General features: G+C 47.0%; 4 protein-coding genes across 4 annotated transcripts; 3 read left to right on the forward strand and 1 right to left on the reverse strand.

Moving 5' to 3' along the window:
- Positions 1–2,775: 2,775 nt before the first annotated feature.
- On the forward strand, positions 2,776–3,716 carry F5J12DRAFT_852603 (uncharacterized protein). The gene is made up of 3 exons (XM_051746572.1): positions 2,776–3,149; positions 3,320–3,423; positions 3,478–3,716. Exons 1-3 carry the CDS (start codon positions 3,064–3,066, stop codon positions 3,513–3,515), a joined length of 228 nt encoding a protein of 75 aa, XP_051596776.1. The 5' UTR covers positions 2,776–3,063; the 3' UTR covers positions 3,516–3,716.
- A 955-nt stretch (positions 3,717–4,671) lies between these two features.
- Positions 4,672–6,582, forward strand: F5J12DRAFT_852610 (uncharacterized protein). Its single transcript, XM_051746573.1, has 6 exons — positions 4,672–5,086; positions 5,144–5,183; positions 5,238–5,267; positions 5,321–5,535; positions 5,593–5,789; positions 5,858–6,582. Exons 1-6 carry the CDS (start codon positions 4,930–4,932, stop codon positions 6,170–6,172), a joined length of 954 nt encoding a protein of 317 aa, XP_051596777.1. The 5' UTR covers positions 4,672–4,929; the 3' UTR covers positions 6,173–6,582.
- Positions 6,583–7,595: 1,013 nt separating this feature from the next.
- Positions 7,596–8,709, forward strand: F5J12DRAFT_347125 (uncharacterized protein). The gene is made up of 6 exons (XM_051738993.1): positions 7,596–7,680; positions 7,747–7,760; positions 7,895–7,956; positions 8,008–8,173; positions 8,245–8,520; positions 8,578–8,709. Exons 1-5 carry the CDS (start codon positions 7,662–7,664, stop codon positions 8,452–8,454), a joined length of 471 nt encoding a protein of 156 aa, XP_051596778.1. The 5' UTR covers positions 7,596–7,661; the 3' UTR covers positions 8,455–8,520; positions 8,578–8,709.
- A 175-nt stretch (positions 8,710–8,884) lies between these two features.
- On the reverse strand, positions 8,885–10,557 carry F5J12DRAFT_957454 (uncharacterized protein; the record flags this gene model as incomplete). The annotated part of the gene is made up of 4 exons (XM_051749885.1): positions 8,885–9,609; positions 9,675–9,871; positions 9,928–10,153; positions 10,363–10,557. Coding segments are annotated over 4 exons (936 nt in total), but the record flags the coding sequence as incomplete, so codon positions are not given.
- Positions 10,558–13,747: the final 3,190 nt, after the last annotated feature.

A 13,747-nucleotide genomic window follows, 5' to 3' on the forward strand; every position in this document is an offset into this window, starting at 1 on the left:
AGAACCATGTGTGTAGTGCTGCATTGTAATCATCTGGACTACTGTACTAGTATAATGTCATGTGATGTGTCATATAATGTCAATGTGTGTCATTTTTGAAAATCTATACCCCTAGATTGTTGTGAATTTGCAAAGTATTCTCCTCAAGATTGTCAGATTCGACTTTGCAAAAATGAACTCCCTTGCAGCTGAGAAATTTCCCACATTCTCACCAAACATGGCATTTGATTGGCAGATGCCCTTCCCTTTCCTTTAGGGGTTGCTTTAGCTACAAGTGCAGTCTGTGCTTCAGATAGCTTGCATGATTGCTCCTCAATTAAGACTTGCATGGTTATAGAGTCAGTGGATAACTTGTTTTCAGTGGACATTAGGATGGTGCAGAGTGTAGAATAGGACTGGGGAAGCAAGATGACCATTGCAATGGCCACAAGTGAGTCATCTAGGGGTTGGCCAAGTGAAGTTAGGATTTGGCTTTTTTGCTTCATTGCATTTAGTTAGTTTTCCATAGGGGACTCCTCCATGAGTGTGCTACAGAACAACTCACCAATAAGGTAGGCAATTGTTTGTTTTCCTTTTCCTTTGTATTACTCACAGAGCTTGGTCCAGATTTCTGCTGCAGATGGTATGTATAATACCCCACTCAATTGTTTGTCCTTTAGTGTTAGGATAATGATAATCTGTGCATGTGCCTCCTTATTTCTCATCTCCCATTTGGCATGCTCCACTGGGTTTGCAGTGGCATCAGGAGCCTTTTCTTTTCCATCAACCACTGGCCAAAGTCCACAGAGATCTAACATGGTCTGGACATGTCCCTTCTAGTTCTGGAATTTTGATCCTTCATTGTCAAGGGACTTGACATCATAGAGTCAACTCAATCCTTGAGTCACTCTCACAGTTGAAGTCACTGTTGACAAAGATGCTCCTAGTTTCCCAGCAGTAGAGACTGAAGGGGGGTTGTTCAACATGGTCTAAGGTCTTTTCCTGTCCGTAGTTCCTCTAGCAGTTTGTGAAGAAGCTTTCAGATGGGGCTCATAACCTTTTATGAGGAAATGAAGTTCGAACAAGTGTGCCACTAAGAAAGAAAGGAATGTGCTCAGTCTTGAGTTGGTTGAAGACTATAATTAAACTAACCTAAGGAAGAAAGGAATGTACTAAGTAGCATCAGTATTATAGAGTAAATGGATGACCTCACCTCAGTCTTGAGTTGGTCAAAGACTGAGGTGCAAAGGGGAAAAATATTCTTCCTAACAGAGGCATATTACATAACCAGAACATGCCCACTGCATCAGGAAATTAACACTTTACTATTTTTGACCTTTTTGTGACTTTTTGGGAAGGAACCTACTATCTGTACTTTTTTTTTGACCATATACAGCATTTTGAAGAATGAAAAGAGAACAGAATCTATTGAGACAACTAAGTGATGATATATCTAAGCCAAGAAGACTAGAAAATATCTGAAAATTCAGAGATATTGAGCCATTGGTGTGATGCACACTGTCTGAGAGAAAAATCACAATATCTCTTTGGAAACTCCATCAATTTGAATGTATGTGGTATCTACTGAAAGCTATGAATTAGGTGGTTTGAACAAGGCCAAAATCAGCAAGAAAAGTGCAGCCATGCCTGCAGGACATGGGTAATGATAATAGATTCCTTCCCAAAAAGTCACATTAGTCACAAAAAGTCAAAAATAGTAAAGTGTTATTCTCCCGATGTGTAAACTCTCATTCTCCAACAAAAGCAACATTACACAGCCAGCAGAACACTTCCACTAGCAACTCCAACACAAAGATGTGGGGAACACAAAGGTATCGGAATTTGTGGTTTTATTGAGCAAAGTGAGTTGGAGGAGGGGTGGCCAGAAATGCAGCAGAGGACCTGCGCTAGGACAGGGTGAGTGCCAGAACGTCACGGCACTTAGTCTGTGACATACACGACTGTAAGAGTAGCGACAAGGTTGATGTTTGTTGTACGATCAGTCAAACGGGCCCTGAGCCCAGACCATTGCCTCTCGTTCTCTGGGATCGGGTAAAGATTTTCCAGCGAAGGCACGCCAGGTAAGATAAGGAAAATACCTGCACGCATGGGATAGGGAAGAACGGATGGACTGTTAGTTATATCACTCACACTGACGGAACCGTTTGACGACGGCAGGGACACGTCCGTGGTCAGAGTCAGTGGGGACACCAGTTATTAGTTTGTCTTTCTCCTTGCGTAAGGATCAAGACGTCGAGATCGGATCATGACGGGGGGGGGGGGGGGGGGGAAGTAGGCGGGTGGGAACTGAAGAAGGCACCCTTCATTCTCCCGTTTATATACTGCCTATGAGTTGTAGAGAGGCATTGGGCTCATAGTCAAGGGAAGACTAGGAGCGCCTGAGTGCATTGTACATGACACAGTGCAGCCAAGGCGGCCATAGCCGTTAGTATGGCGGTCGGGGGCAGTTGCCCAGAGTGAATCTCGTCACGCATTTCCTCAGCCCAAATGGCAAATGCCCCATAAACTATGCAGGCGGAACCAAGCCATGGGGGAAGATGGACTTTTTTTTCCGGAGAGGTTGATTGACTGTCTCAGAGATGTTAGCTGTCCTCCCAAAGTAAAAACTCGGTCACAACACAATCCGGAGAGTACACTGTTACATGTTTTTTTCTTCTTCTTCTGGTCTCCCGTGCTCCCGAAGGTCAGCAAATATTTGTTCCCATGGCGTGCACGCTGTGTCAAAACACGGTACGCTGAAATAAATTCGGAAGGCTAATCCATACCATCATTATTGGTTTGAGCCGTGGCTACTCTTGTGTACATGTGTTTGTCCCCGATCATTTCTGCTCACTGCCACACGCACTGCGCATCGCCTCCACATCCACGACAGCTAACCGCATTCAACAAACACTTGAACATATCAAAACGTATCTCCTAACTAACGTCATATCAAATGCTCACTATCACCTCACAGCATCTTCCCACCCGTGAAACTCCCTCCGGTAACGCGTTCCGCATCAGTATCCCCCTAGTGAGAGGCACGTGACAGACAGGATTGGCGAAGTGGAACCCGGTATTAACATGATTCGTTTTGCCAGGATATGTATGGGTGTATTGTTCCCCTTGACATTGGAGGGGATCTCACGTGCTTGGATTCCGGTACGTGTCTGCGAGTTTCATTTTTAATGTCAACCTTTGTTCACCTCAACTCTCAAGGCTATCACCCACTGGCACGAGCCAAGGTGAACCCAGAAAAATATGGGGACATTTTCGAACCCGTGAAGAAGAGAATTGCTGAGCAGACACCCAGAACATAATGTCACAACAGATGCTTACCAGCACTTCGCCCCATGCGTCAATCCGCTAAATTTCACATCCTCTCCCCAGTCAGTCTCGCGTTGCATGCTCTTGCAACTCAGTGCCGTCACGATGGTCCCGCATCTATATCCACCTAGTCAGGGACGAACGACAGACCCAACGTCGATGAAGCCGAACCTAGGAGTAACAGGAATTGCCTTTCAGGAAGTACATGAGGTGCGACGTGGTTAGTCAACATAGCAAAGCGTGGTACGGCGACGTTCGTTTGTCATCATACGCATCGAAGTGGCGAGAAGAGAACAATACGGCGGGCGATTTGATAGGTTGAGCTGACGAATCCTGCCGTTGTGCGTATGGGATTCACACCGTGCATATGCACAATTTTAATCTTCGTGTATGAACACTGCTATCCCGGTCCCGACCGAAGCGCTAGTGCGATCTGCGATGTCGATTTGAACACTCGAAACTAGTCCGAGTGTGTGCCTTGTCACAAGCCGTGATTGGGACTCTCACACGGCCGCCGTGTCGTTCATTCAGTGCAGTATAGCTGCGGACAAGCAAACTCAACGAATCCGGGGACTGAGTCCCTACGAGACCACGAACTATGGGTGGAAGAGTCAAAATTTTGACCGTCTCCAAAAAAATTCAATCATGCACAATTCACCATTCGAATCTTTTCCATTAATAGTGTGTGATTCTACCGAGGGAGTGGGGAGAACTAAGCAGATCCGAAGTTCGCAAAAAAATCAGCGAATTACCTCCTGAATATGGTAATGGGATTATGTCAGCGGGACCGTCGTGCTCACACTTGACTGGCGGCCGCCCCATGATTGGCAGCCGATAGTGACACCCCCTGCCTTTTTGTGGGATGGGAGATTAGCTTCGCCTCCTGACCTGTGCTCGTCATCTCCCCAGGTGGGCTATCCTATTTTTATAATGTTTTTCGTGTTTTCTTCCCACTGCATATTTTTAGGCACTGATCCCCACCTACATTCTTTGCAGTGTTTGCCCCTGATTGTGACTGTGGCTATTACTAAAATATTACTAACAGCCCTGTGAGTCTCCTCGAGCACCCGAAGCTGATTAGCAAAAATAAAGGGCCAGCAACGTACCAGTAGTGCACAACTTATCACAGCATGTCTTACTAGTGTTAATTCGGCACTTGTCTACCCCTAAGAATAGTGTATATAATGTCATTTTTCTACCTCCAGAATTTGGCCTGCCATAAATTTCGTGGGAAAACCTCCGGTGGAGAAGAGAAAACGGAACAAAAAATGGGCCCGCCTTACCATCACTGTCACATCACGTGACATTGGTTCTAAGCCCCTATTTTATGTAAGGGGGTTGGAGTGTGTATCAACGGCTGTGCGACGCCCGATGACAATCTTTCATCAGGGAGCTACGACTAATGCGTACGGTATAGAGCGGCATTAATGTTTCAGATACGCACGGTGATTCAACGGAGCGGCTCTTACTACAAAGAAAAGCCTATCAGGGATAAGAGTGACCTTCCCCCTCCCTGCCTCTCCCAAGTCAACATGCCGTCCTCTGGGCCAACGATTGCACAAGCCGAAGGTAGCAACCTTGGGAACTATATCGGACACCACTGACGAATCTAAAGTTGTCGGTATGGTCTTGCCCATTACTGCGACGGTGGTCACTTCATTCCGTCTGTTCGTGCGGACGCAACAACGCCGTCTCTGGCTGGACGATGCATGGGCAGCGCTTGCCATGCTATTCGATATCGGTTCTTTGGTAGTATTCTGGTTATATCTGCATGACTATGGTGAGGGTGTCCTCTTTCTTGACAGTGTGAGTTTCGCCGAACTCAGTGTTCTGATAGCTCGATATCCCCAAAGTTCAAGGGTGGCATTATATTATATGTGCATTCCTTTATCAAATCAGCATCCCCCCAGCATTCTCAAAAACATTTATAGAAACACCCAATTCTTCTATGCACTCGTTTGGTGCGATACAAATGCTCTCTCTCCAGTCACGAGTCATCTCAGAATAGTTGTAGGTTGTCCAGGATCTCGATATTATTCACGGTCATACGACTGACTTTCCCTGGCCCGCTAAGGAGATGGCTAATATGCACCGCCATCGCATTTATGGTTACATGGATGGTCCTTGGCGCGCAAATCTTTTGGACCTGTGAAGCAGAACCTAGTTGGAAATCACAGTCACGCCCTCAGTGCGATCTAGGTCGAAACGTTGCCATTACGTTGATAATCAGTGAGGCTGTTGGTTGCATCACAAACGGGATGGGACCGTCTAACTTGCTCCATCCAGCTGATGTGATCGGTGACTCGATCTTAATACTAGCACCGTTCCGTCTGATTTACAAAATTAAACTCACTGCGGCTCAAAAGATCCGACTTCTGTCTATTTTTTCGACGTCTGCTATTACCACTGCCGTCAGCCTCATCCACACATACTACGTGTACTCCGATGGTGGGCTGAAAGAAGCCATAACTGCTATAATTGAGGTATGATTCCGAGCCCTGTTAGCCATCCAGTATAGTGCGGACTCAGTCCTTTGTCTTTGTTTCACCAGTCATCAACTAGCTTGATTGTGGCAAACTTGAGCGTGGTTGTCGCCTTCCTCTTCCGCATCAGTACTGAAGATTCCTCAACCCCTGCTCCGCTGGAGTTCAAGTCCATAATTACCTTCGGCTCACAGCCAATTCGGACAAGAGAACAGCACGATCCTCCTTCACCTTCAACGGTGGTAGTTGGCATTGAGACCTCGACAATAAGACTGGTTGATTTCAGCATATCTTCCATACAAGCGGCTAGAGGAGACGGCAGTGATGCCGAAGCTGCATCCATTGAAACGCTTGATAAACCAGGTCTGTTCTATGAGGCTTGATGTGTTTGATATACTGTCATCTGCGTCCTTCCTATGGTACTTGTCACCTCTTTTTTGTTACTGGTTGAAAGATATTATGTGACCAGGTCGTGGGCTTTGATATCATGCAGTGATATCGCCTTCGCCGGGACGCCAACGAACTTCATGTACATCCGGGCAAGCGTGCTGGCCCTGCCGAGCATATCCCAGGCAAAAACAATTTCTGCGGCGTCAGAGACTCGGAGATGAGTAGAGCAGGAATGATCTAGCCGAGCCAATGTGGATTATGTCACTGTAGATGTTACAGTTGGGCAGTTTCATCGATGTTGCCCGCAGTGCAAAAAGAATACGTTAATGGGGCCCAATCGCGTGAATCATCTCTCCTCAGGCGACTTTTCACCTCGATTGATACGCCATGAACTAACACATCGCTTTGATTGTCTAGTACCCCCGGTCACGGACGTCCTTGGTCTGGTACATTGAGGGCCAACACCTAGTTAGCGCACTCACTCCGATCACGCAACTACAAGCTACACTGCAAAACACTGCACCCACTCAGGAACATGAATGACACCCCAATGCACCATTAAGCGTCTTCCCCTGGACAACGGCTCCCAGGATACGGAAGGCCATTTACAGTTGCCACAGCACACCCTTCATGCTCCGTAACCTGCTGCATTATTGATCTCATCGTTTGGTCGGTTGATAGGAGCACGAACTCCCGATGCATCTTGTTTTCATTGAAAATAGTTCCCGCGAGCTGGTATCGACACTACACTTTGGTGGGGATCGTGGGCCGAAGCTACATTAACTCGAGTCGCTTGCTTTGCAGCCAGTGGCATATCATTTTCAGAGAACGTAAGCCCCGTTCGCTATGGGAAGAGTTGAGCACACACCCAGAATACAACGTCGCAATGGTTGCTCACCATCGCCTCTCAAGATTTATTAAACCCGCCCATAGGGTCTGCTAGTCAGAATATACATAAGACCCGAGGTATGAATTTGGTCAAAGTAGTAAACAAAGGCCCATGGCGCGCCTTCCATCACACATATGCGTTAAAGTGGTGATAGAAAGACGAGTTGGCAGACACTCGATGGCTTATATCAATGAATTTATACGTATTTCACGTTTTTGATGTTTTTGACATTCCTCTCGGTCAGCCAACTGGTCTGTGCGAGATTGACAGCAATGGAACGATAGACGGACTCAGAGAACGAGCACCGTAGACGACGTGTGTGCAGACTTTCAGCGCACGTGTTGCAGATTCTGCTATTAAAATCGTTCGGGCTCTCGGGGTGTATACTGCATCGAAAAACAGTGAATCTAAATGAGGCTAATCCGTACCATCATGCAAATCCTGTCGTGCAGAGAACAGGTCAGTTATGTCCGTGTATATTTCAAATGGTCTCAGGCCCTCGGCTACTTGTGTACTTGTGTTTGGCCCCTCGGTCTGGCTCACCCACATCCACGTGTACTAACAGCAACCAAGAAGTACTCGGGTACAACAGAATGCATGATTTGCAGAGGAGTTCAGAACATCATTTCCCTGTTTCAATCACTCTGATCTGCCATTCATCTTTGCTGCGTCACGTAGGTCACCACGCACTTGTAGGTCCATCACCGCAGACATTGAATGGATCCTCCGAAAGTAACGACATTGCTCTGCTGATCACCTCCATCCGCAGGCCATCTAGGCACGGGCTTTTCTATCCGTCTTGAGATAGCAAACTGACTGTAGCGAGGTCAGCAGTTGCATCGACGTTACCCACCCTCTCGGTCAAAAGTGGAATACAGGGCTAGTCATGTGAGTTATCGCTATATCTCATAGGACGATTTCTGACCTCTATTGTACCAGCACACTACTGAAATTCACCAGGATTCGCGTCGATGCAAGGCATCCGAAGTTCCCGCCTCTGATCAGGACCTCTCTCTGTGGAAAGAAATTGAGGTTGCTTCCTTTCATTGAACGGTTCTCTTTCTTACTCATCATGAGCGCCATCGTTCACATATCCCTCACTTCTGTAAGTTCGACCAGCTTTTATGGGCCTGGTCTTGGGCAGACAATCCTACTGAGCTCCCCTCCGTTGGCAAGGGGAAGGTTATACTCATGGATATCTTAGTAAACGAGTCGTGTTACTACCAGGTGATGGTTCCCGAGTGCTCGGCCCGTTGTGTGTCTCTGACTGGGGATAGAGTTGTGGAATGCATCGCGAAAGGATATTACGCAGATGGGAAGAAAATTGGGAAGTACTTCCACAAATTCCAACCTCCAACCTTTCCAGAACCTCTCCACCGATTCTAATCTCAACTTCAATTGCTCACTTAGTATGCCCTTTCAATGCCCCAAAGCTCTATTCGCTGGCATCCGGTGCATTGTCTGCTCTGGTTACGGAAACATAATCAGGTTAATTCATCCATCACTCAGGACCCTTGAATACGTACCGTGCAACTTTCAAATTTCCATCTCCACGTTGGGCGACACCTGGCACCCATAACGAAATGCAAATGTGATTGAGTAAGCGCGAGAGCAAAGCGCCTCCTCCAGACTAAGTGCAGTAATTGCAGCTCCTGATCAGCGGTGTCAGTTTCCTGCGCTCTATCAGCTACATCGGGACGCGAACTATACTTCTTACTCGGTCAGTCTCGAACCCCGTCAGAGACCATTGCTGGAGGAACCATCCCTTTCGAATCAGGAAGAAAGACCTGGGATATCTAAGTGGCGTCGCGCACAAGATATTTCTGAAGTGATATCGAAATGGACAAGGAGAATCTTGGGAGTGGGCTTCTGTCAAGAAGACGCCGCTTATACGAGTGTGTGCCAATAATTACTTATATTCTCCCTCGTCTTCCACCAACAATTCCGGGCAGGTGTTCGCAATCCTGTATTGCGATCGTTCGCAGTTTTGTGTTCAAGCTCTGTCTCATGTTTGTAGTGTAGTGTTCGCAGTGCTGTATTACGGTCATAAAATTCTATTTCTCTGATCGCAGTCTCACATGTCTCGTGCTCGCATGTCGTCTAAAATGTGTATAAGCAAGCCGCCGGGCGGCACCTCCCGAGTCACTTAGGACGGGGATTATTTGGAATGATGACCACCATAGGGAGAATGCAGATGACAGAATATATATATGTATAACACTTCTATTGAGTGTCGCAGAAATCACCTGGCTGAGCAAGCGTTTCAAGGGATACAGTTTCGGCATCGTCGCTGTCTCTTCCAGCAGCTTGCTTGGGAAACGTGCTGGAATCATCAATTTTTATTGTCTTGGTCTCAATCGCAACCACCATCGCTGACATTGAGAGAGGATTTCGCGGTGTTCTTTTCCGAATTGGCTGTGAACCGAACGTGATTATGGACTTGAGCTCCAGCGGAGCGGGGGCTGTGGTTTCTTCAGTGCTGATGCGGAAGAGGAAAGCGACGACTACGCTCAAGTTCGCCACAACCAAGCCGACTGATGACTAGCGAAACCAAGGACTGAGTATGCGCATTGCACTGGAATGGCCAACAGAGATTAGAACCATACCTCAACGATAGCAGCTGCGGACTGACTCAATCCACCGTCAGAAAGCACATAGTACGCGTGTGTGAGGCTGACAACAGTGGTAACAGCAGATGCCGAAAAAATAGACAAAAGTCGAATCTTTTGAGCTTTATTGAGCCGAACTTTGTAGATCAGACGGAATGGAGCTAGTATTAAGATTGTATCACCAATCACATCGGCTGAATGGAGCAAGTTAGACAGCCCATCCCGTTCGTGACGCACACAACACACTCACTGATTATCTGCGCAATGGCAACATTTCTACCTAGATCGCACTGAGGGCGTGGTTGCATTTTCCAACCAGGTTCTGCTTCACAGGTCCAAAAGACTTGCGCGAAAAGGATCATCCATGTAACCACAAATGCGATGGCAGTGCGTACTAGCAATCTCCTCAACGAGCCAGGAAAAGTCAGTCGCACGACCGTGAACAAAATTGAGATCCTGGACAACCTACAAACATTCTGAGATGGCTCGTGACCGGTGAAACGTGATTATTGTCTCACCAAACAATTGTACAGAAGATCTGTGCAACCCTATAAAATATTTTTGAGTGTGCTGGGATGCTGATTTGTTAAAAGAATGCACATATAATACAACGCCACTCTTGTATCTTGGGGATATCGAGCTATTGTCGTACAGAGTCAGCGAGACTTGCTCCGACAGAAAAGACGGCGACCTCACCGTAGTCATCCAGATAAAGCGAGCCTACTACCATGTAAACGACATTGAGTACCATGGCAAGCGCTGCCCATGCATCGTCCAGCCAGAGACGGTGTTGTCGTATGCGCAGGAACAAACGGAATGAAGTGACCACCGTCGCAATGACGGGCAAGACTATCCCCACAACTTTAGATTCGTCAGTAGCATCCTAAACAGTTCTTAAGGTCACTACCTTCGGTTTGTTGAATTGTTGGTCCGGAAGACGACATGGTGGCCTGGTGGCCTGGGAGAGGTAGAGACAGGGAGGGAGGCTTACCTTTCTATCTCTGATGCTGTAACAGGAGCCACTACTGGTTTCACAATGCGTGTCCAAAACATCAACGCCGCTCATACTGCACGCATTCGTCTAGCTCCCTCCCCTGCGATCAGAATCATGATGGATGATCATAAAGATGGGATGAGCGGGCCAATCACGTGAAGATCTTCCGGGACACGCTGATAATTCCGCGGACTCCTCTTCAATTACGTAACTGAATCTACGCGGAAGCCGCCGGAAATTTTTTGTGACCAAGGCTCCAAGCATTGTTGCCCTGGGCTTTCGTCAATCATCGTTGAGAAGCTGTTCCCAGACCATACCCTGCTGGACAATGCCTATCTTGTAAGTTGCTTGCACTTACCCGTCCACGGTATCGAGTCCAGTGTATGTGCGCTACGAATTGCGTGGTCACGATTGGAGTGGAAAACCAATGAACGCAGAAGTACTCAAGTTCATTCGCTACGCTTAGGAATTTTGTCACTGGTGGCTAATTTTGGGAAATTGAGGAAATGCACTGAAGGACTCTTGAAGGTATGTGCGGCATTGGCATTAATTACAACGATGGGAACTCGTGATATTGAGCCACCCTTTGGCCAGCATTATATATCTGGCCCTCCCATCTTACGTCGGTCCCTATTATGAAACAACCTAGGAAGCCAATGATTGTACCGATCAGTGAAGCACTGATGGACCCCAACGCTGCGACGGTAGTGGACTCGAAGATTAAAATTTTGCTCCGTACTTGTGGACCTTGACAGTGTTTTGGACTATCCTACCACCACTTCATGGGTCGGTTCCGGTGCTTATATTAATAAAACGAGCGATAACAAGACCACAAAATCCTGCTGGCCTTTATGCCGCTGGCAAAGTTGGATTGTCACCTCTTAATTTATTCGCATGAAGATGCCCGGTTCGACGACGAGGTCCCTACCGAGAGAAAGCGCACTCTCCTCGGCCCACCCCGAACATTGAGAACGTTCCCGTATTATGATCACTCTAGTTCCGCTGCCCATTTAACTGCATCACTCAGGTCACGACACACCTGTGGATTTTCCGTTAGAAGTGGGTACACCCACATAAATGCCGATACGTGATACACCTGAATCCCACGAAGCAGTGAGTTCCCCGGACTGCTACAAGTTCGACGAGACAGCGGCGGGCAAAAATTAAACAGGACGAAAAACAGGAGAGACAAAGAATAAAGACCCGCCCTGCCTACCCTGACACCATCGATCCCAACGCTGCACTGACCCAGATTCGTCTCTGCTGACTCGCTATCCATGAACATGTTGAAGACAAAGACGCCACACGTGTCCAACGTCCGAGTTACCTCATTCTCCGACCATGTTGATTCGTATGGCCCACTACTCCAGGCTCTCACTTCCTTGGAATCCCCGAGCTGTAAGGAACACCGGCAGTGGAGGCGACTGGCAAAGTCGTGCGAGAGCCTATCAAACAACGCACGAGAAGATCAAAATAACTCACTACAATAGTATGCTGAGCGTTATGCATATTAGTCCGTTGTCAGTGCTTCAGCTATGATGGTAGGCACATTGTAATATGCAAAGATCAAACCTCCCTCTTGAGTACTGTGTACTGGCACGAGTTTTGCCAGCGCCTCAAACCATGTAACAGCGGGTATAGTAGGTACCCACAGATCTCGTATATCTCGTGTCCGAGTACTATCACTTGACCGGTGTTGCAAAATGACACAGTGTTGCAAAACGCTAACTACACCACACCACACTTCAATCCAAGCTGCATAATTGTACGTAGGGCACGATATACTATAGACCTAGGGGGCTGTACACTTTTTTTAAAAAAAACTGCACCTGTGGACGAGGGGAAATCAATATACTGCTTAAAAAGGGTCCTTTTCAGAATAACTCACCTGGGCTGAAATCAAATCACCTCAGAAAATCATGAAATGCTATCTGGGGACTCTTAAGACACTTCCCTGATTCCTGAAAGAATTCTGAGGCCAACAAGAAGGATCCTTCGATTGTAATTGTTGTTGCGATAATGTGATGCAAGAGCGTGACAATACAAGCGGAGCAATGGTGGAGTAACATAATCAGCCACCGCCGACTAAGTCAGTTCGGAGTATCAGCGCGTCGGAGTTACAATGTAAGGTGTGACATTGTGTGACAGCCCTCAGTTTCGCATTTGCAACTCTGTATCATTTTGTGTCCAAAAACCGGCATCTCTCTGGCATCTTCTACACCACACATATCCTCTTTATTTCTGTCATAAGTTTCTATGTACGTGTCCCTCCACGTGTCCATGTATTTTGTAGTGTAATTACCAATGTGATTGTGTAGTTCTGAAGCCATGCTTTCTGATGTTGCAACACTCACTGCGGAAACAGGTTTTTAATCAGGTTCGGGGATAGTCGGGTTAGTAATAATAGTTGTGCTATATGTCGAGGGAAGCCAAAGTTAATAATACCTTTGACTATAGTAGCTAAGTGTTCTTGTTTCCAAGCATTGTCCCAACTCGATTCACAAACTTATCACCATGGTAATCCTGACAATGCAGATAATATTCAGATCAGATTTGAGTGTGGTTATAGACTATGATATTGAGTCGCATCATATTAATATTGATGATCCTCTCGACTTCAGTTGTGCTTTTCAGAATAGTAACATCAGATTATATTCGGCATGCTCACTATGATGACTGCTTTGAAAATGCTTTCCTGCCCCTGGCACCCCCCAAAAAAAAGTGTCCCACCTGTGTGCTTACTCACACTCACCTCCTTTGCAAGTACTTGGTGTTTGTACTGTGGTACAGTACTATGTATTCCCAGAGACAACCAAGTGGCAGCATGCAGCCTGGATTGCAGTCCTCGATGAGTCAAGAGGGTGTGACATGCAGGCATCCTCATGTACTGCAGACCCAAATGATGCCCTCGGGGCATTCCCAACATGGCCTCAGACCACAGAGAAACACGAGTGGTGGCACACAGCCTGGATTGCAGTCCTCAATGAGTCAAGAGGGTGTCGCACACAGGCATTCTCATGTACCACAGACCCAAATGACACCCTCGGGGCATTCCCAACATGGCCTTCCATCTATA

The sequence above is a fragment of the Pisolithus orientalis genome (assembly GCF_024613125.1).
Source record: "Pisolithus orientalis strain OTSU chromosome Unknown F5J12scaffold_35, whole genome shotgun sequence".
NCBI classification, from domain to species: domain Eukaryota; kingdom Fungi; phylum Basidiomycota; class Agaricomycetes; order Boletales; family Pisolithaceae; genus Pisolithus; species Pisolithus orientalis.